At 50.6% G+C, this 22,893-nt stretch overlaps 4 protein-coding genes across 4 annotated transcripts; 3 read left to right on the plus strand and 1 right to left on the minus strand.

Moving 5' to 3' along the window:
* Nucleotides 1-42: 42 nt before the first annotated feature.
* On the plus strand, nt 43-4,786 carry HD553DRAFT_322746 (uncharacterized protein; the record flags this gene model as incomplete). Its single annotated transcript, XM_046181320.1, has 14 exons — nt 43-156; nt 218-443; nt 502-777; nt 1,116-1,411; nt 1,462-1,671; nt 1,735-1,942; nt 2,009-2,250; nt 2,480-2,500; nt 2,534-2,613; nt 2,944-3,043; nt 3,124-3,344; nt 3,543-3,820; nt 3,887-4,145; nt 4,720-4,786. The coding sequence occupies 14 exons, from the start codon at nt 43-45 to the stop codon at nt 4,784-4,786; spliced, it is 2,598 nt and encodes an 865-aa protein (XP_046037983.1).
* Nucleotides 4,787-15,470: 10,684 nt separating this feature from the next.
* Nucleotides 15,471-18,117, plus strand: HD553DRAFT_367820 (uncharacterized protein; the record flags this gene model as incomplete). Its single annotated transcript, XM_046184129.1, has 6 exons — nt 15,471-15,693; nt 15,782-15,790; nt 15,900-16,624; nt 16,803-16,820; nt 17,090-17,108; nt 17,297-18,117. The coding sequence occupies exons 1-6, from the start codon at nt 15,612-15,614 to the stop codon at nt 18,115-18,117; spliced, it is 1,674 nt and encodes a 557-aa protein (XP_046037984.1). The 5' UTR covers nt 15,471-15,611.
* A 1,305-nt stretch (nt 18,118-19,422) lies between these two features.
* Nucleotides 19,423-20,398, minus strand: HD553DRAFT_322748 (uncharacterized protein; the record flags this gene model as incomplete). Its single annotated transcript, XM_046181321.1, has 2 exons — nt 19,423-20,027; nt 20,092-20,398. 2 exons carry the CDS (start codon nt 20,396-20,398, stop codon nt 19,423-19,425), a joined length of 912 nt encoding a protein of 303 aa, XP_046037985.1.
* A 529-nt stretch (nt 20,399-20,927) lies between these two features.
* Nucleotides 20,928-22,215, plus strand: HD553DRAFT_367822 (uncharacterized protein; the record flags this gene model as incomplete). The annotated part of the gene is made up of 2 exons (XM_046184130.1): nt 20,928-21,812; nt 22,171-22,215. 2 exons carry the CDS (start codon nt 20,928-20,930, stop codon nt 22,213-22,215), a joined length of 930 nt encoding a protein of 309 aa, XP_046037986.1.
* Between the last annotated feature and the right edge of the window lie 678 nt (nt 22,216-22,893).

Below are 22,893 nucleotides of genomic sequence, written 5' to 3' on the forward strand. Positions count from 1 at the left end.
AGATCATACCATAACCCGCCATCAAATACAGCTGACGGCAACATGGGCCGTGATGAAATCCGCGAGAAGACGATCACCATTCTGCGCAGCGATGACGCCGGAGAACGGAAGCACGGCGTAGAAGCTCACATAATCATCCACATGGGGCGCTGGGAGGTACGCTTTCGGATTACTATTCGTCTCACAGTCCACACTTGACTTAGCTTTCTTCAAACAGGATTACCGCGAAGACATAGCCCCCAACGGTGCTATCCAACGTTGGCTGCACCAGATCTATCGGCATGTTTGGTCCTCTCTTACGGCAGCGGGAGATCAGATCAGCTCGGCCAAGACTTATGAAGTCGTACCGGACGAGGTGTGGGATGACTGGGTCGTACACCGTCCAATTCTGGCGATTTTCGAGGACAGGATACAGTGCTCTGACCCCAAAGACATTACGAAGAGTGAGTTATCGCCTAGCCTTCTGATTTTGCTGAGCTGAAGAGGCTGTGGGAACAAAAGATATTCCAGACGATAGGCCGATAGTCATCGTCTTAGTCACCGATGAAGGAACCCCTGGATACTACTCTACTATCGAGAAGCGGAAAAATATCGTTACATCACATCACATTCATTACCTTCGGCCCGTTTTTTTCGATTCCGATTCCGATGTCGAAGAGATCTTCCCGAACGCGGAGGACCAAGAGACGTTCTATACCGACGGGCCGGGAAAGTGGTACTACAAATCGTTCCGCTCCGCGAAGCCTTTACCTGAAAAACGAAAAATCGTCATCGAACGTAAGTGTCCGTCAGTTCGACCTTAGACAGCCTTGCTGACCTTGGGCATTGCCTCACAGCGAAGACTTCTCTAGAAAGCCCGACCGAGAAATCTCGCAAGTTGAAAGCAGAGCCCTAGTCAGACGACGATTGTCAAACGCTCGACTGGACCAATCGCGAGCGGTCAATCTGAAAGCCTCATAGCTGTGCCATTTTCTCCATATACTCCCCCAACCGTGTACCAGACCGTTTCATTATGTGTCTTGCCAGATCTCCGAATCATCTGTACACGTAGTTACGTACTGCCTGTTCTCCCTTACGGTTCCGTATAGCTCCCATGCTGTTAGAATTATATACAGCGAGATACACGATTGTCTTTCCTCATTTCGATGCATTGCCACTGGAACGCCCCATGCCGCCATCGAGAAAGATGAGTCAAGTTGAGAAGCTGGCGAGATTCAGAGTTTCGAAGAATCTTCGGCTCTCCAAAAGTGGTACGACTCTACATGTTCTCAAATCTCCGACATTACAGCGAGATGATCAAGACCCCCCAAATCCTGGTCATGAGAACTGTTACCGTACGAGCCGGAACGACAATGGGGTCGTCAACTCGCAGATCCTCTGCGCTAAGTATGGACTGCGCTTCTTGCTGATAGTCAAATCAGTTTACGTTCCGATCTAGACCTTCGCAGGGCTTCTATATAGGGCAAATCAAGAAACACAATGTCAATCAGAACAACCCTCCACGCCGATGCAAGTCTCGGTCATCAACCTATCGACATCGACGGAATCAGCGTGACCATGCCGGCTCAGCACGGAAAGCAGATGAAATACGAGCGGGTCGAACAAGATCGGGACGTTGCCTTCGATGGTATGAAGGTCTACGTCTTCATCCAGTTGGGTGATTGTGGTCAGGTGAGCTCGTTACCGATCGTGGGTTTGCATATGACATATTGTTCGACACGCAGTGTGAGACAGTGGGAGTTTGCATATGACGACATCGAGCCGTTACCTGAGTGGACGAAGCTCATTCGAGAAAGGGTCTGGCTCTCGCTTCTGCAAGCTGGACAGCCCGTCTCGAGTGTCACTTGGATCGTAAACGATTCTTGGGCTACCGGTCATTTCGCGTCTACTCGTGGCGATGTCAAGAAAGTTGCGGAGGATGATTACGAAGGATGGGCGAAAAGTATGTCCGACTTGACAAATCAGTGATAAAGAGTTGGACGCTGACTCGTCGCGGGGTGTCCAACAGGCCATATGCCTCGCAAAACACCTATTATTGTGGTCGATGTCACCGACACGTCATGCAGCAGAGTTGAAAGAGCCCTGGACGATTTCTCGAATGTCTTCACATTCCACAAGCTGATGTATGAACGTACGAGTCAGCTGGACGAGTCCACCAAACATTTTCTTCCGGCGCTGGACACCGTCTACACCAGCATTCCCGCGTCTTACTTTGAATGCCGCAAATCGACTGGGAAGGTTTCACGTGCGGTGCAGCAAGGAGGCCCAGCTCATTGAAGAGCTTCATCATCAGATGAACCAGTAGGTTTCAACTATCTCGACTGCTTTCCGACCGAACCCAATTGATATGATCCAGTCTGACTCTAGATATTCATTCATGAACAAACGTCGTATGGGTACAAACGGCACGCACATACACGGAGCGCAAACTATTCAGCATTCTTTTCTCCTTGCTTAGATAATATACGGATACATATAGGTAATTATACTAGTACTTTCGGTGAGTTGCATAAACATATGTAACAATAAATAGGCTATGAGCTCGAGGATACAGAGGCAATACGTACAGCGATCTCGTGATCGACATGGCGCTTGCGCTTGTCCAGGTGTGGAGTGAGACCGATAGAACCACTCTCTTACGAGACCAAGAGGAAACACAAACGGTTTCGACGCTCCACCCCCAAAAATAATCGATGGTGCTCATTCTTCCAACGTTCTTTATGTTCGTTCGCCTTCCTGGTAGACAAAGAGGCACATAGTGCGAAGATCGGCGCGCAGTAGAACTCGCGCGATTTACCGTTGTTATCCACCTTAGGTTGTTCGGCGAACCATACTTGGCGCATGTCGGTCCAGATCCGACCTGATCTGATGCTGTGGATAATCAGGGCCTTCATCAGAGCCAGGAGATGCAAACACATATTCCGAACATGCTTCTACTTAAAGACGGCACGCTGTCGCCCTCGAAGCGATTCATACCGCGCTGGTCTTGCAAGAACAGCTTCGGATTTTTCGGCTTCGAAGATATCATCCTGGCTTGTTCTGTGTGAGAGAAGAACCCCGCTTGTCCCCTTTTTCGAATTGCCTCGCATGGACCCTTTTGTCAAATTCTCCAGGATGTGAAAGGTCGAAGCGAACAATGAGGATCGTCTGACACAAGAAGCACAGCAGTCAGCGACGATCCCTCAATCTACCGAGATCCGTCAGAAACTCAAACAACTTATGCTTCTCGAAGCGAACAGCCCCTGGTTCGTGGCTATTGCCTGTGGATCGGTCGTACGATATCGCTTGCTTCGAAAACCCTCGATTCGCGCCGGTTGCAGCGGGAGCGCACCCCATAGATCTACGTCGGTCAAATTATATATAGCTTACTAACCGGGGAAAAGGACGAGGAGCGTATCTGCTTTTCCTTCAGTGCAACTAGGCAGTCACGCAACTTTCACCGAGTTCAGAAGTTAGAATGGCCTTGCTGAACAACAAGACAATCGTCAGTTTTCATCCTAATTAATTTCGTCGACTGGCGGGTGAGTTGTCATCGGATGCAGAGACAACTCACACAACTATGTTACTGATCAACGGTACTGCCTCGATATCCAGAACAACAGTCCCGTTTCCGAAGGTAGACCCATCGACCGATGGTACAACAAGGTCGTCGAGCAAGCATGGTCTTCTTTCGTAGCGGGCGGTATCCCCATCAAAAAGTGTACCACTGTAGTCGAGCTAGGTCACATGGCGGTGGCTTGCGCTAGGAAAGGCTGGAAAGCTCCAGGGGACGTCGCCATATACCCTTCGAAACATTACAAGCTATCAACCTGGATTACACGTAAGCGATATATGGGCTGGAGGATAAGCGATGATTCTGCTCGCTGAAAGGTCTCGATTCGCATAGGATATCGTCCTACGCAGCACCCGATCATCGTAGCCCTGGTCGGGGACCACATCGACTCACTCGAATACCTCCGCAGTTACGCTAGCAGACCTAATATCGTACAATTTCACAACCTGAGATACGACAGGGCCAGTACCTCTATCGGTGAATTTGAAGCGTACCTACAGGAACTCGAACACATCTACTCGAACGATCCCGAGGGATGTATCTACTCAAGTGAGAGGCAGGTTGATATTCCATCCAAGGCGAGGATGCGACAGTGAGTATTGCGCGAGTCCTCATGACATTCGATCGGTTATCAGACGAGATATAACTGACCAGCACCTCCGACCTAAGGCTTGCTCTTCGTGCCAATGCCGAAACTTAGTATCACGCCCTCGCTCAGACTTTCTCTGACGATACGCCTTCTGTCACTTTCTATGACTATCTTTCTCGTCCGAATCTGCGAAGACCGTACCCATGGTCGCATTGGAATATATACTGGTTCAAGGGAATACTGCACCATCTGATCCGCATGTTCCCCCTCTATGCAAATACAATGCTATGCGTTATATCTTGCGATGCCCGACCTATCCAGTCCTATCTGATGCTGATGTCCAGGCTTCAAGAATGGTAGTTAAATCCGTTGCTTTCGCACGTGACGGTAGTATAAGAACGTGATTCGACCAATCATAGCGAATCAGCTGACCTCTGTAGTAGTTTCAACTGCTGTAGGATTCCTCCTTTGATCACAATGCCGTGCTGCCTTTGCTGGAGCGATGCTATAAAGGCAAGACCGCTGAGGACGTAACCCGTACGGACGCAGATTTCTGATCGCCACTGCTATCATACAGCTCTCAACCGCGGTTCAACCAGCTACACAGTTATCCTGATGTATCCTTCATCTTTGACTTCTGCTAACAACTTCAATTCGTCTGCCGCAAATCAACTGAATCCGGCTACGTCTTACCTGGGATCAACCAAGACCCATCCCACCGCTACCTCGCTGGATCTTGTCAAATCCTATTGTTCTCCCGCACGTCTATTGTTCTCCCAGAACAATAGACCGCATGGAACAATAAAGCACATCCACTCTTCGCACCTTTCCTTTTGTTCTCGCTTAGCAATCTGCGACTCGCTTAGCAATCTGCGACCACTGTCGCAAGTTGCGACCACAACCGCAAGTTGCGACCGCAAACCGCAACTTGCGACCGCAAACCGCAGACCGCAAACCGCAAACCGCAGCACCTTGCCACCTACCAGAATAATATATATAGCAGACCATTCTGGTCTGATTTCATGATCCCCTCTTGTATATTTTATCCTCATGCAAACTATACAGCGGTGATCAACTCGATATCCAACAGATTAAGAGTCGGCTGCTCTACCAACGGAGCTCAACGGGCCATCACCTTAGTTTACATCACCCAACCTTCTTCGACATCGACTTAGTTTCATCATGGCTGACAGTCTCGACCTCGACACTCTCAAGGTTACCAAGCGGACTTACCTTGAGGGTCCTGACAATTACGCGGAATGGTCCCGCTCGATTCAAAACACTTTGATCGATAAGGATCTGGACGACATTGTTGATGGAACTATTCCTCGACCTAACACCCTACCTATCTCTACCTTGGCTGCCACCGCCGGCATGGACAACGCTCCAACTACTACCACCACTACGGTCACTACTCCAGCTACAGCGGAGGAACTTGCGAAATGGATCAAGAAAGACAAGAAGGCCTTCGGAATCATCGACGGAAGCCTCAGTCAGCTTGTCCATCACAACCTCCCGTCTCACCTCTCAACCTGGCACGCTCTGGTCCAAAGGGACTCCGCTCACACCGATGAGTACAGAGCAACGCTTCCTTCTGCTTCTGAAAGATTACTTAAACATCTTCAGGAAACCTACTCGGCCGCAAGGGGATCCAGGCGGGCTGAACTTCTTGCGATCATCTGGCGATCCCAACTCGCGGAAGGAGAAGATCCGACTGTCCATACCGGAAAACTCAAGTCGGCCTACTCCGCTATCACCGTTTCTGGCCGATCCCGGATGGACGACAAGGACTTTGCCTTTGCCATCCTCATGTCGCTTCCTTCTTCCTACGAAACCCTCGTTCAGACCTATTATCTCAAGGAGGACTTTCACTCGCAGGACGTCATCGACGCCGTCCGAGCTGAGTACAGGAGAAGGATTGTTCAGGAAGAAGGAATTGAGACTACGGCACTCATCGCTGCCCGTCAACAAGGACGGAACAACAACAACAACAACATCGGCGGCACCGGAAACAAGAAGAAGTTCATTCCTCGATCTCCCTTTGACGAGAATGCCTTCTGCGAGTTCCATCAGAAGAATGGACACTCAACAGCAAACTGTTTCACCAAGCCCGCCAACTTCAGTACCGGCAACAACGCCAACAGGTACACTAACAATAGTGCCAACATCGCCGCACTCGTAAGCAACAGGAGTCAACATCATGGCATCAACGCCGGCTCTGCTTTCATGGCAAGCATCACCATCGATCACAATGCCCTTCTGGCCCACTCGTCTGCACTCGACATTGTCGTAGACTCTGGAGCCACTCATCACATGGTCCACGACAGGAACCTACTCACTGGAATCAAACAACTACCAATCCAGGCAAACATCACCATAGGCAACGGCGCCAACATCACCGCCAGAGAATGCGGACAACTCAAACTACCAAACATCACACTACATGATGTTCTTCACGTACCCGAACTGGGACGGAACCTTCTGAGTGTTGGTGCCGCACAGAGCACCGACGGACACTCTTGGACCTTTGCAAAAGACAAAGCAATCCTCAACACTACTGAAGATGGACCCAGCAAACCGGTCATCACAGCAACACGACAAGATGGTTTGTTTGTCCTCGATCCGGCAAGCACTCCTATTCGACACAAGGCCGCACTCATCACGGCCACCATTAACGTCACAGAGGACAACATCCTTTACCACTGGCACCGCAGACTTGGTCATCTCAATGTTCGCTCAGTGGTTCAGCTCGGCAAAGAAGGAAGACTCGACAAGACAGTGGACTGGGCCAAAGTTGGAAAAGATATCTACGGTTTCCAATGCTCAGCCTGCAATCAAGGCAAAGGATCTCGACTTCCCGCTCCTGCTTCCAACATCCGAGCCAGCAAACCACTCCAGTCTATCCATGTCGATCTCTGGGGACCAGCTCGAATCCCTTCCATTGGAGGATCCCTCTACTTCCTTACCTGTTACGACGATCACACTCGGAAGGTCAACCTCAGCTTTCTCAAGAAGAAGTCTGAGACCCGACAGGCATTGATCGACTATATCAACCTAGTTGAAAATCAATTGGACTGCACGGTCAAGACCATCCGATCGGATCAAGGAGGAGAGTTTGAGTCACATGCTCTTCGTGACTACCTCAAAGCAAAGGGCATCGAGCATCACTTCGTTCCAACTGCCGCTCATGCTCAGAACGGTAGAGTTGAGAGGGCGCACCTTACCATTCTCAATCAGGTAAGAACGCTCCTAATCGATAGTGGACTCGACGACAAGTTCTGGGCCGAAGCGGCAAACTACGCCAAGGAGGCAAGCAGCACGTGGAGAGGGAAGATGATATGCTAGATGGACTACTCTGCATACAAAGTGCTAGTGATGGTGTCCATCATCTGTATCTATCTCTCTAGGTCGCCGCCGCCGGCGCGCGCGACGCCATCTACACAAGGAACCGGGCTCCCACAGGATCTGACAAGCATATCCCGGAGGATCTCTGGAGGCAACGTGAAGTCAACTCCCGGCACCTTCAACCCTTTGGCTGTCAGCTCTGGTTCCGTGACCATAACAACACCAACAAACTTCACCCTCGCTACAAAGAAGGGCAACTACTCTCTTACGTCGAGGGGACCGACAACTACAGGATTTGGGATCTACACACCGAAAAGGTCGCCATCTCTCGTGATGTGGTCTTTGGTAAACAACCAAAGATTTCCACCAACACCAAATCACTGGAAACCAAAATCCAGTCCACTCGGGTCGACATCGACATAGTCCCTGAACCAACATCAGACTCAGACTCTGAAACTGAAGAGGATCAATCGGCTGAAGACAATACCGATACTCTCGACTCACCTGATCAGCCTGGTGATGACACGACCATCCCAAGTGATCAGGCTACACAGGCTACACAGGCCAAACACAAGTCATCCGGCATTTGGAGCAAAGGATGGGATATTGCACCGTTACCAACACCGGAAAACCCAGTCCTGCCTGATGGCTCCCGACGAGTCCGGAAACCACCTGCCAAATTTGGTTACTCTGCAAACCTTGCTACCGCCGTCATCTGTGGCCATGCACTCATCTCCACGGCCATCCCTCAAACTTTTCAGGAAGCCCACCGATCTCCAGAATGGGACAAATGGCAGGAGGCTATCAAGGCCGAACTCGACAAGATGGATCAGTACAAGGTCTGGTCTGTCATCGATAGGCAAGAAGCTACATCTAAACCTCTTCGAGCCAAGTGGGTCTTCACCCGGAAGATCGACGGAGAGACTGGGAAGCCATCCGCCTACAAGGCTCGATGGGTAGCGAAAGGATTTCTGCAGAAGGAAGGAGTTGACTACAATGAACTCTACGCGGGAGTTGCTCACAAGGATACCATCCGAGTCTTCCTCGCTCTGGTCAACTACCTCGACATGGACTGCGACCAGGTCGACATCAAGGCCGCCTTCCTCAACGGAGAACTAGAGGAACTCGTCCATCTCGAACCTCCTGAGGGCAGCAACATCCCTGCCAACAAGGTTCTCCGGCTTCAGAAATCACTTTACGGTCTCAAACAATCACCTCGCTGCTTCAATCAGGCTCTTGACAAGTTCCTTCGATCTCTTGGCCTCAACCCTTCTCCGGCCGACTCCTGTCTCTACATCCGATCAACCAAGGATACCCTTCTCATCCTCTCCGTCCACGTTGATGACCAACTCATCGCCTGCAATAATCGCCAGGAACTGGACGACTTCAAGACCAAACTCAACGACCGATTTGAGTGCTCTGACGGAGGAGCGGTCTCTTACTTTCTCGGGTTCAACGTCTTCCGAGACAGGCCCAACCGGAAACTCTACATCTCTCAAGAACACTACGTACAGGCTGTCCTGGAAAGGTTTGGCATGCTCGACTCCAAACCGGCAAAGACTCCCCTTCCTTCCGGCTTCCGATCTCTTCCCGCTACCGATGCTGAACATCAGGAAGCCGCTCATGAGGAATATCCAGCAATGGTTGGATCAATCATGTATGCGGCCACCATCACCAGACCCGACATCGCTCATGCTGCCGGAGTCTTAGCTCGGACTGTCAGCAAGTGGAACAAGCAACATGTCCATGCTGCTCGACACCTTCTTCGATACCTCCAAGGCACCATTGAACTCTGCCTCACCTACGATGCTACCTCTGGTCAAAGGATCATCCTGGGCTACGCCGATGCTGACTGGGGTGGATGCCTGGATACTCGCCGATCTACTACCGGATACCTCTTCCGTGCTTTCGGAGGACCGGTAGCCTGGAAATCCCGACGGCAACCAACCACAGCTCTCTCTACTGCGGAAGCTGAATACATGGCTTCCGCCGATGCCACCCGACAGGCAGTCTGGCTCCGCACTCTTCTTGAATCTCTCGGTCACCCGGTCTCTGGTCCCCTCGCCATTCTCAATGACAACAATGCCGCCATTCAACTCTCCAAGAATCCTGTCGCTCATGATCGCACCAAACACATCGACATGCGACACCACTATCTCAGGGAGAAAGTGCTCGACAACACCGTTGAACTCTCCCATATCCCTACTCAGGATAACCTTGCCGATGCTCTCACCAAAGGTCTCGCCCATCACCAATTCCATCACCTTGTCACCGGGATGGGTCTCAGCGGAAAACCAACCTCTTTCGCAAAGGACGCTTGAGTGAGGGGGAGTGTCAAATCCTATTGTTCTCCCGCACGTCTATTGTTCTCCCAGAACAATAGACCGCATGGAACAATAAAGCACATCCACTCTTCGCACCTTTCCTTTTGTTCTCGCTTAGCAATCTGCGACTCGCTTAGCAATCTGCGACCACTGTCGCAAGTTGCGACCACAACCGCAAGTTGCGACCGCAAACCGCAACTTGCGACCGCAAACCGCAGACCGCAAACCGCAAACCGCAGCACCTTGCCACCTACCAGAATAATATATATAGCAGACCATTCTGGTCTGATTTCATGATCCCCTCTTGTATATTTTATCCTCATGCAAACTATACAGCGGTGATCAACTCGATATCCAACAGATTAAGAGTCGGCTGCTCTACCAACGGAGCTCAACGGGCCATCACCTTAGTTTACATCACCCAACCTTCTTCGACATCGACTTAGTTTCATCATGGCTGACAGTCTCGACCTCGACACTCTCAAGGTTACCAAGCGGACTTACCTTGAGGGTCCTGACAATTACGCGGAATGGTCCCGCTCGATTCAAAACACTTTGATCGATAAGGATCTGGACGACATTGTTGATGGAACTATTCCTCGACCTAACACCCTACCTATCTCTACCTTGGCTGCCACCGCCGGCATGGACAACGCTCCAACTACTACCACCACTACGGTCACTACTCCAGCTACAGCGGAGGAACTTGCGAAATGGATCAAGAAAGACAAGAAGGCCTTCGGAATCATCGACGGAAGCCTCAGTCAGCTTGTCCATCACAACCTCCCGTCTCACCTCTCAACCTGGCACGCTCTGGTCCAAAGGGACTCCGCTCACACCGATGAGTACAGAGCAACGCTTCCTTCTGCTTCTGAAAGATTACTTAAACATCTTCAGGAAACCTACTCGGCCGCAAGGGGATCCAGGCGGGCTGAACTTCTTGCGATCATCTGGCGATCCCAACTCGCGGAAGGAGAAGATCCGACTGTCCATACCGGAAAACTCAAGTCGGCCTACTCCGCTATCACCGTTTCTGGCCGATCCCGGATGGACGACAAGGACTTTGCCTTTGCCATCCTCATGTCGCTTCCTTCTTCCTACGAAACCCTCGTTCAGACCTATTATCTCAAGGAGGACTTTCACTCGCAGGACGTCATCGACGCCGTCCGAGCTGAGTACAGGAGAAGGATTGTTCAGGAAGAAGGAATTGAGACTACGGCACTCATCGCTGCCCGTCAACAAGGACGGAACAACAACAACAACAACATCGGCGGCACCGGAAACAAGAAGAAGTTCATTCCTCGATCTCCCTTTGACGAGAATGCCTTCTGCGAGTTCCATCAGAAGAATGGACACTCAACAGCAAACTGTTTCACCAAGCCCGCCAACTTCAGTACCGGCAACAACGCCAACAGGTACACTAACAATAGTGCCAACATCGCCGCACTCGTAAGCAACAGGAGTCAACATCATGGCATCAACGCCGGCTCTGCTTTCATGGCAAGCATCACCATCGATCACAATGCCCTTCTGGCCCACTCGTCTGCACTCGACATTGTCGTAGACTCTGGAGCCACTCATCACATGGTCCACGACAGGAACCTACTCACTGGAATCAAACAACTACCAATCCAGGCAAACATCACCATAGGCAACGGCGCCAACATCACCGCCAGAGAATGCGGACAACTCAAACTACCAAACATCACACTACATGATGTTCTTCACGTACCCGAACTGGGACGGAACCTTCTGAGTGTTGGTGCCGCACAGAGCACCGACGGACACTCTTGGACCTTTGCAAAAGACAAAGCAATCCTCAACACTACTGAAGATGGACCCAGCAAACCGGTCATCACAGCAACACGACAAGATGGTTTGTTTGTCCTCGATCCGGCAAGCACTCCTATTCGACACAAGGCCGCACTCATCACGGCCACCATTAACGTCACAGAGGACAACATCCTTTACCACTGGCACCGCAGACTTGGTCATCTCAATGTTCGCTCAGTGGTTCAGCTCGGCAAAGAAGGAAGACTCGACAAGACAGTGGACTGGGCCAAAGTTGGAAAAGATATCTACGGTTTCCAATGCTCAGCCTGCAATCAAGGCAAAGGATCTCGACTTCCCGCTCCTGCTTCCAACATCCGAGCCAGCAAACCACTCCAGTCTATCCATGTCGATCTCTGGGGACCAGCTCGAATCCCTTCCATTGGAGGATCCCTCTACTTCCTTACCTGTTACGACGATCACACTCGGAAGGTCAACCTCAGCTTTCTCAAGAAGAAGTCTGAGACCCGACAGGCATTGATCGACTATATCAACCTAGTTGAAAATCAATTGGACTGCACGGTCAAGACCATCCGATCGGATCAAGGAGGAGAGTTTGAGTCACATGCTCTTCGTGACTACCTCAAAGCAAAGGGCATCGAGCATCACTTCGTTCCAACTGCCGCTCATGCTCAGAACGGTAGAGTTGAGAGGGCGCACCTTACCATTCTCAATCAGGTAAGAACGCTCCTAATCGATAGTGGACTCGACGACAAGTTCTGGGCCGAAGCGGCAAACTACGCCATCTACACAAGGAACCGGGCTCCCACAGGATCTGACAAGCATATCCCGGAGGATCTCTGGAGGCAACGTGAAGTCAACTCCCGGCACCTTCAACCCTTTGGCTGTCAGCTCTGGTTCCGTGACCATAACAACACCAACAAACTTCACCCTCGCTACAAAGAAGGGCAACTACTCTCTTACGTCGAGGGGACCGACAACTACAGGATTTGGGATCTACACACCGAAAAGGTCGCCATCTCTCGTGATGTGGTCTTTGGTAAACAACCAAAGATTTCCACCAACACCAAATCACTGGAAACCAAAATCCAGTCCACTCGGGTCGACATCGACATAGTCCCTGAACCAACATCAGACTCAGACTCTGAAACTGAAGAGGATCAATCGGCTGAAGACAATACCGATACTCTCGACTCACCTGATCAGCCTGGTGATGACACGACCATCCCAAGTGATCAGGCTACACAGGCTACACAGGCCAAACACAAGTCATCCGGCATTTGGAGCAAAGGATGGGATATTGCACCGTTACCAACACCGGAAAACCCAGTCCTGCCTGATGGCTCCCGACGAGTCCGGAAACCACCTGCCAAATTTGGTTACTCTGCAAACCTTGCTACCGCCGTCATCTGTGGCCATGCACTCATCTCCACGGCCATCCCTCAAACTTTTCAGGAAGCCCACCGATCTCCAGAATGGGACAAATGGCAGGAGGCTATCAAGGCCGAACTCGACAAGATGGATCAGTACAAGGTCTGGTCTGTCATCGATAGGCAAGAAGCTACATCTAAACCTCTTCGAGCCAAGTGGGTCTTCACCCGGAAGATCGACGGAGAGACTGGGAAGCCATCCGCCTACAAGGCTCGATGGGTAGCGAAAGGATTTCTGCAGAAGGAAGGAGTTGACTACAATGAACTCTACGCGGGAGTTGCTCACAAGGATACCATCCGAGTCTTCCTCGCTCTGGTCAACTACCTCGACATGGACTGCGACCAGGTCGACATCAAGGCCGCCTTCCTCAACGGAGAACTAGAGGAACTCGTCCATCTCGAACCTCCTGAGGGCAGCAACATCCCTGCCAACAAGGTTCTCCGGCTTCAGAAATCACTTTACGGTCTCAAACAATCACCTCGCTGCTTCAATCAGGCTCTTGACAAGTTCCTTCGATCTCTTGGCCTCAACCCTTCTCCGGCCGACTCCTGTCTCTACATCCGATCAACCAAGGATACCCTTCTCATCCTCTCCGTCCACGTTGATGACCAACTCATCGCCTGCAATAATCGCCAGGAACTGGACGACTTCAAGACCAAACTCAACGACCGATTTGAGTGCTCTGACGGAGGAGCGGTCTCTTACTTTCTCGGGTTCAACGTCTTCCGAGACAGGCCCAACCGGAAACTCTACATCTCTCAAGAACACTACGTACAGGCTGTCCTGGAAAGGTTTGGCATGCTCGACTCCAAACCGGCAAAGACTCCCCTTCCTTCCGGCTTCCGATCTCTTCCCGCTACCGATGCTGAACATCAGGAAGCCGCTCATGAGGAATATCCAGCAATGGTTGGATCAATCATGTATGCGGCCACCATCACCAGACCCGACATCGCTCATGCTGCCGGAGTCTTAGCTCGGACTGTCAGCAAGTGGAACAAGCAACATGTCCATGCTGCTCGACACCTTCTTCGATACCTCCAAGGCACCATTGAACTCTGCCTCACCTACGATGCTACCTCTGGTCAAAGGATCATCCTGGGCTACGCCGATGCTGACTGGGGTGGATGCCTGGATACTCGCCGATCTACTACCGGATACCTCTTCCGTGCTTTCGGAGGACCGGTAGCCTGGAAATCCCGACGGCAACCAACCACAGCTCTCTCTACTGCGGAAGCTGAATACATGGCTTCCGCCGATGCCACCCGACAGGCAGTCTGGCTCCGCACTCTTCTTGAATCTCTCGGTCACCCGGTCTCTGGTCCCCTCGCCATTCTCAATGACAACAATGCCGCCATTCAACTCTCCAAGAATCCTGTCGCTCATGATCGCACCAAACACATCGACATGCGACACCACTATCTCAGGGAGAAAGTGCTCGACAACACCGTTGAACTCTCCCATATCCCTACTCAGGATAACCTTGCCGATGCTCTCACCAAAGGTCTCGCCCATCACCAATTCCATCACCTTGTCACCGGGATGGGTCTCAGCGGAAAACCAACCTCTTTCGCAAAGGACGCTTGAGTGAGGGGGAGTGTCAAATCCTATTGTTCTCCCGCACGTCTATTGTTCTCCCAGAACAATAGACCGCATGGAACAATAAAGCACATCCACTCTTCGCACCTTTCCTTTTGTTCTCGCTTAGCAATCTGCGACTCGCTTAGCAATCTGCGACCACTGTCGCAAGTTGCGACCACAACCGCAAGTTGCGACCGCAAACCGCAACTTGCGACCGCAAACCGCAGACCGCAAACCGCAAACCGCAGCACCTTGCCACCTACCAGAATAATATATATAGCAGACCATTCTGGTCTGATTTCATGATCCCCTCTTGTATATTTTATCCTCATGCAAACTATACAGCGGTGATCAACTCGATATCCAACAATATCGTACCTCATTCTTCGATGGGTGCAGCTAGAAGGCCAGGTAGCAGCCTTGACCGCCTTGACACAACGCATTGTCGCCGTTGCCCTCAACAATGATGCACTCCGGGAGGAGCTGAGACGAAACCAGGCAGAATTGCAAGCAGTTAAGGCAGCTCTGAGCAAGAGAGTCACGATCGTCTGCAGGCAGGCCTGGACCGAGATCCAGGAGAGGGATGGACCTGTACAGGTCCAAGCTGTCATCGATGCTTTCGAAAAGCATGAGGTGAAAGCGGTTCAAGTGGTCAACACCGAGAACCCTACTGGAAACGAAATTCCACAGGGTACCATGCTGTACAGACTTTGGATTTGTACAAACCCCCAAGGCGCGGCGGAACACGGCGAGGGACCAAACTGTCTTGTCACTGTCCCTCTTTCCACGGAGAACAATGATGGAATCAGAGCCTTCAATCATCCTCAAACTAGCCCAAACTCGACTGGTTGGTAACGATGTCTTCACATCAGACATGAGGTTCAAAGAAGAAGCTGCCGTGATTCATAGTATCTAGGTACACTGTGCCGGATTATGATTCAACACCGATGACGACCGAGAGATCGGGAGTGTACCTTGTCCTGCCTCCTAAAACGATGAGATGTACCTAACCGCATGCATAATGTGTACTGCTTTGAGAGGAACATTGATCATGTTCTGGTCGAATAGAGTATTCGGCTCTTGTAAGTGGCGGACCTGGAGCTGGGGTTGGGCATGCAATCCATTCATGTCGCCAATATCACGCGATCATGGCGCCTCTTGTGCTTGCAGCGCCAAGAAGTAAGCTGGTCGTTTCTCTCGAACACTCCTTTATTCCTCAAGGGGTCTCTGGTAACGGCTTACTTGTGAGCATAAATACTCACGTTGAGAGTGCGCCAATCATGACAAGGCTGCCACGCGATCAATCGAGTATCTCAGCCCGACTCTCGCTGCTTCACCGCAAACACGAATCGAGTACTCACTACCTACACGAACGCAATGTCGATTTCCCTGAACACCTTGAACTTGTTGGATGCTTCTTCCATATGTTCCCCGCCTCCAGTCTCCTTCCCGGTTCCCCTTGTCGACGGAATCACCCAGTCGAAGGGGACATCCACGGAAGATGATTCATTGTGGTTTCACTCCCGCGATACAAGTCACTCAGAAGATGTTACCGGAACTGGAAACTCGTTACTAGAGCAAATTTCTGCTCAAATCGTTTCGAGTCAGCAGGGATGGGAATGTACATGCGGTTCAGGTCGCAAATTTGCGAGCGGCGCGACCGGTTGTGCACCAGGAGGACGTCCCGATGGAAGCTGGGGAGGACCGGAATCTGACCATTCCGAGGCGATGCGGCAGGCGATACGAAAGAGGAATGGGGTGCTCTTGATATCGGGTGTTTTGGGTTTCCTGGGACAACTCTACTCTGAAATTGATTGTCTCTGCCGCTGGTACCGCTGGAAAATCGCCTTCCTTGCTGAGGTAGAAAGACGGTCACTAGGGAAAGATACCAGAATTCACGCGGAAAACCTTTTTGCTGAATGTGGATGCGAGTTTGTGCTCGTAGAAGACAAGCCTACCAGTTCGGATAGGCGATACGATGTTCTTACCAAGATTGGAACGAAATCTCTGGATGTGCGTAGGATCTTCTCTAAGAGCCAGCGGAACAGTTAGAGAAGGCATTTTGTACCATCAGGTCCAGTGAAACAAATCAGCTCCTAACAGAGATTCATAGGCAGCCTCATGATCACTTGTCATGTACGTCTCGTTCCGCTGTAAAGATTCCCTGATGATAGACGATCATAACTCACAGTATGGCTGGGATCGCTCTGTCAGTGTACATACTTCAGCTGACGAGTTTACCAGGAGGCAACGATCGTTGTTGACAGCATTCCTGGTTCTGTGTTGTGGGCGTGTGATAGTCGCTGCCTGCACACGTCGAGCTGGCAGGTATTCGCAACTTAATAACTGCCTCTCAATCGGAGACCATACCTATGGTTGCCTTCATATGATTTGCAGCGACAATCCGTCCGTGTGGCCGCATTCTCGCCGATGTTTGGTGATACTGACTTTTCCTCGACGACATGTCCACGTGGGTAGATATGTGTCCCGCGTGATCGTATGTGAGGTGCTGCTCCACAACGAAATACAGCAGGAAAACGCAAGATAAGCTCAATTCTCTGCGATAGTGGTCAGCCATGATGTGCGGGCGGTGTTTGCGAAAGAGCACGCGAGATTGGCCTCGTGTGACCAGTACCTTCCTTTCATAGGAGCATGTCATCGACCTTACGATGGTGAACTATAAAGGCAAGGGGACGCCGATATCTATGCAGGCCAACGTGGGTACAACCAACCCTTCACATACCAAATCTAGTCATAGCGCAAAAGCCCACGCTCATGAACTTCGATCTCACCGCTGTCCAAACAACGTCGACCTGCTTTACCAGCGTTCCCTCTTCTCGTCTCATGTTACCTCCGCATCCTGCTCTATCCAGACTATGGAACCGCTTGAAACCGTCGCATCGCTTTCTCCATCCCACTCCATCGACACTGTATCTCTCTGGCCCACTCAATCAACCGCTGGTTCATGCCCGACGCACGTGATTATCTCGATGATGCCTCCTCACGATCGATCTTCACGTAAGGAATCGAAAGTCGAATGGAACCCTCTTCCAGGGAACTGTCTCGGTCTTACCGCCATAGTAGGGCTGGTCGCAGAGTGTCTGATGCTGAAGCGTCGCATCGATCGCTTGATCGGCCAATCTAGGCGTACCAACCACGACTTGTTGCGGCTAAAACATTGTCAAGCGGCTTTGTCGACGCTAATGCCCCGACTGTGGCAGCAGGTCTGGACGTCGATACAGGAGAACGAGACGGAAGTCGTGAGGTCGCAAGATGTCATCGACGCTCTTGCCAAAGAGGATATATGCGCGAAACAGTTCAGCGTTGACGAGGCGCCACCCGGAGTCGAGGTTCTTCAAAGAACTCAGCTGTACAAGCTCTCGGCTGATCACCCTCAGGCTGGTGATGGATCGCTTTGCTGGTTCGTTACTGTTCCAACCTCCACTACATCCGAAGCCGGTATCAAGGGGGTTGTGATGCCACAGATTAACGAAATCGATACATAGTCACTCGATTGTCCTGCCTCACGAATCTTGAGATTTATCGATTGGAGTCTAAGCACGCATGCGGAAGAAGGCTACCTCTCACTCCCATTCGTGGGTTTCCCGAGTGTCGACTTGCCTTTGACCTTGACGGGCGATATATACTGCCCGGGATATGGGTGACCTGGGCCACTGCTGCCACGTCGACAGTCCGTGATAGGCTTCATGGGAAACACTCACATCTCAGTCGAACTGTCTATGACTTTCGGTCATGGTCATTCGAGGACTCCATTGCGAGGTCTAGAGGATTAGAGTTTGCGTCAACCTCTATTTTGCTTCCGCGCGTTTCATATACAGACTTCCTTTTTTTCGGGCGCGTCATCGAGCTACGCTTTAGCTCCTGCTAAAACTGCGGGTATCAATGGCATGGATCACACAGGATAACATAGTATAAACTTAGCACCGTATCCACATTGTCTCAACTCCGATCGTGATCGTAACGTCCGCACTCACATAGCTACAACACGAACATCTAGATCCTCCGCCAAGCCGGTCCCGCCACCTTGAGAAATTGCACTCGACGGGACGAATCCTTGATATCCATTCTGAATACGACTCGGCGACGGATGATATGTTGCGACGGAATCATGAGGCTCGACTCATTCCGAGTGTCGTATCGGTGCGGTCACACATCATTACCATAGACTGACCCCTTGCCTGCACTCCGGACCTTGGGTAATCTGATGCTTCGAGGGACATAAACTATATCATCAGGAATGCGTCTGCGCCCTATACCATCTCTCTAGATCAGCCTGGCCTTTGACAGTCGGATGGTAGTGAATCCATTCAGACCGCCCCCCCCCCTCCTAATCCCTCTGGGGTCGACACGTTTCCCGTTGAAAAGGATCATGAAACTACGGACCCCGAGGATGATCTCAGGAAGACCGACTTTACGATCGATGGTAAGACCCTCCTGGTTTACGGCAGAGAAGGGACTCAATCAGACTTGAAGTCTCACTCGGGGAGATGCCGAAGTTCTGGAGGGAGTGCGACACGGGAGCGAACCCTCTGCATCAGTACGAATCTTGGAACGGAGAGCATATGAGGGATCGTTCAATCTGGAGGGTTGAGCAAGTGAGAAGAATTTCAGATAAGTCGATCGTTTTTACATATGCATACTTTATTGCCGATGTGAGGACTTAGTGCATATGATTGTGATTATGTGTCCGTCTCTGTTTGAGTCATCGTCTTTTCTCAATACGCTCCAAAGTCCCGCATTTTCCATCGTTGGAGGACTACAAGGGGCATGCTTACACAAAAAAACGAACCCTAGCTATGCTCCCTCATCTGTATATGATATTTTCGTAACAAGTCTTCTGCTTCTTGAAAGGCCTTGTTCAGATGTGCCGGCATGTATCCGCTAAGGCAGTGATTGGTAAAATTCTTGGGGCATGTCTGCTGATAAACCATACACAAGCCGTCCCTGTGTATCTTCTGATTGTGCATTTGCATTTGCAAAATGTATCTGTAAAAAATCAAACGTTCCTTGACAGTGCTAGTAAGCATATGGGTATCTGCTAAGAGGGTTCTTGATGACTTGAAGCGATCTCGGTCGATTTCAAGAATTTGCTCTCTGAGCGACTTTCTTTCGAGAGAGCACGTGGAGACAGCCTGACAGATCCATTTGGCTAATGCTAACTCTGCTGAGGTGAATGGCCGAATCAATTTCTGGTCGTGGAACTTGCACTTGCCAAAATCACCAAGACACTTGGTGATCTGCAGTTCCATGTAAAAGGTGGAGGGCACCTCAAATGTCACGACCGATGTTGCTGCCGACAGTGACTGAGATAACGTGTCTCCGTACTGAAATTGCCTCGCTGCTGCAGGTACTGCGTACGATTGAAGTTCTGAGTTTGGGCTTTCCCACTCATGTTCTGTAAGCATAGCAAAGTAGTCAGTTGAAGGCAACAAACAGGAAGAGCTTGAACGGCGCTTTACCTGGCTGTCCTATAGATGATACAGGTCTAGGCCGTTTGAAGTGAGGATCGAACCCAGCTGAGGATACCGCTTGCACACGATTGGTCAGAGGGCGTCCAGGACTGATGTAGGTGTCAAGGTCGAAACTCGCTTGATCCGACCCGGATGAGGGTTCGGGTTGGACTGTGCAGTTTCCTTCTGAAACGTCTGAACCCTTGCCCAGGTACTGCCGGAGCATTTGCCCGACAACACCATTCGAGGGACCAGAAGCCAATGAAGCTTTGACACTATGACTGCTGCTGATACTCTTGTTGTAGTCCGATAACATTCTGGGATTTCTGAGAGATCTCTGTGTTGAGTACAGCTTAGAGATGGCCAGTCATTAAAAGTGATAGTTGTTGAAGTGAGGGAAAGATCAAAACGATCAGATGCAGTTGAGATCGTTTATATTGCTGTATATCGAAGTGTCGCAGGCAAGTAAGCCTGAGAACCATGCATGCGATCCTTTGTTCTACCCAGCATTCTCTGACTGCTGGCTACAATGAGGCATGAACCACAATACAGAGAAGGTATGAAGATCGCTCGCGTTGTTCAGCCAGCCAAAATGAGATTGCGCTACTCGAAAGTCGCGTGATAGAATGAAGAAGCAGGGGCTGAAACGAAATCTTGCGTGATCGATTACGACTTCCTTTCACGACTGTGCAGGTCACGAGATCAGGCCGGCGTCTATTCTATGAGTATATATACTCATCAGGTTGGCGATTTGATATTTGTCAGTTGACTAAGCGATCATACCAAGCACTCAATCAACTTGCTATCTTGGACCCATTCTCCGGTCCCTCCAATTTTTCCTGACTATGACACAGTTATCCGTGCAAAGTATTGACAATTCGTGCATAAACCCGAACCTGGCCACTTGCCCCGCTTCGTCTAGGGGTAACTCCGATGTGTTGGACCTGTCGTGTGTCTTGACGGCGACCTGTGGCATCGACGATCACTCTCGATGTCATACCGCCCGGAGCGATTGGCCCCACTCGATCATTGTTTCGACCACCTGTTCTGAAGAAGAGGGATCGGCCGAAGAACCAGCTGCTCCACATCTGGGGATGCAGAAGATCATCGATCAGATCAAAAGATATCTAGAAGGAGCCTCGGATCTGGAATGGTTGAAATGGACAGCGGCACAATTACCTCGTTGCGACATCAAGAGCCGAGACATCGAATGGAAACCACTAGAATGTTCCGGTTCCGTGTTGATTCTTGTCGGTATCATAGCTGGGACGATCTGTTGGATTGGTCGTCCATACTACAGGCAGTATGTTCGAAAATGCCGTCGGCGTAAGCTTGAGGCCCGCCTTCGTGAGCTTAAGAACGAAAAGGATAAGAATCGATACGACGTCGACCCCTCCAGCTCGGAACCAGACTGGTCCTCGGAGGACGAAAATGGGGGCGCAAAGTCAGGTGTGAGCGACTCCAGTGCAGAAGCCTCGATACCGACGAAACGACGGCATTCCACTGGAACTACTACAGTAGACGAAACACTCGTTGCTGGCCAGACTTCATTGTGTCTTGTTGAGTCTAGAAGACCGGGAACGACCTATTTCAGTGCCATATCGACCTCCAATGGTGTCGCCCTGAAAGCAGAAACTTTTTACAATGGCAAGATGATCGGCTACCAGATCAGACAGATTCCTTTCGCTGAAAGTCACGAGTCCAATGACATCTCCGCTCTGTTAAGCCAAGTATGTCAGGCGTTGGCTGATCAAAACTCGCATCAGGAGAATCGTTTCGGTGGCAACCCTTTAGACCGATCTTCGGATAGTGAGACGCATGAGACGATGATTACCCCTCCGCCATCGGAAGGGAGGGAAGGAAATCTTGATGAGCAAGCAGACGTTTAGCTTCCGGAAGGTCGAGTTGACCGAGGGTACCGCTCCGTGCACGAGATCAGCTCGGATCAGGACAGCGAGGCTAAGGACACCGTAGAATTGTGATCATGACTCGTATTTCAAACAGTAGCATGCACGGTTAAATCTGAATTTGTATCACCCAGCTCCAATTCTGACCGATTGATCACCTGTTGTACTATTGTTCATGCAGTGTCCCCTTCTAGACAACTGGCACAGTCAAACGATCTGCAATTAGGCATCTATTCGAGGCATTCCCTACTGTAGGCTTACTCCAGATGCAGTAAAGTTGCGTGCACCCATTTCAGGCGACAGGTCTGATGTGGAAGCTGAACCGGTTGCCTTGCCAGATGGCTATTTATCATCTTGCTGTGAAAGTTCAACACAGGAAGATCGCTTGAGACTGATCTGTGTATACTGCGCCGAAAGTGTCAACTCGCCGCGAGCTATCTTACCACTGTATTTTGGGGTGCCGCGCGGTATCATACCGCAGCTTCTGTCTGAGCAACATCAGATACCAGCAAATTACAGCTTAAATCACCCTTTTTAAGCGCAATTTCGAGCATGATACTTATCAGACAGTCATATGACAGGGTACCACATCCCAAACCCTTCTCAGACTAGTCATGGTCAGTCAGTTAAGGGTGTACCTTGGGGGATCATGTCATCTTGCTGTTGCAACTTGACTTGTGTGATGTTTACTTTGTGATGATCTCGCTTGGTTAGACTTCTAGTCAACCTTTGACACGCTTGGTTGGACTTCTAGGAGACCATGAAACTCGCTTGGTTGGACTTCTCGCCCTTGCCATCTCTCGTGGTATTTCATGTTGCGCAGTGAAAAGCTCTGGTATGATATCGCGCGGCAGTGAACGGTATGATATCGCGAAATTCCAAGTTGACCCAAACCGCCCGGTAT

The sequence above is a fragment of the Filobasidium floriforme genome (assembly GCF_021052385.1).
Source record: "Filobasidium floriforme strain CBS 6241 chromosome Unknown HD553scaffold_6, whole genome shotgun sequence".
Classification (NCBI taxonomy): domain Eukaryota; kingdom Fungi; phylum Basidiomycota; class Tremellomycetes; order Filobasidiales; family Filobasidiaceae; genus Filobasidium; species Filobasidium floriforme.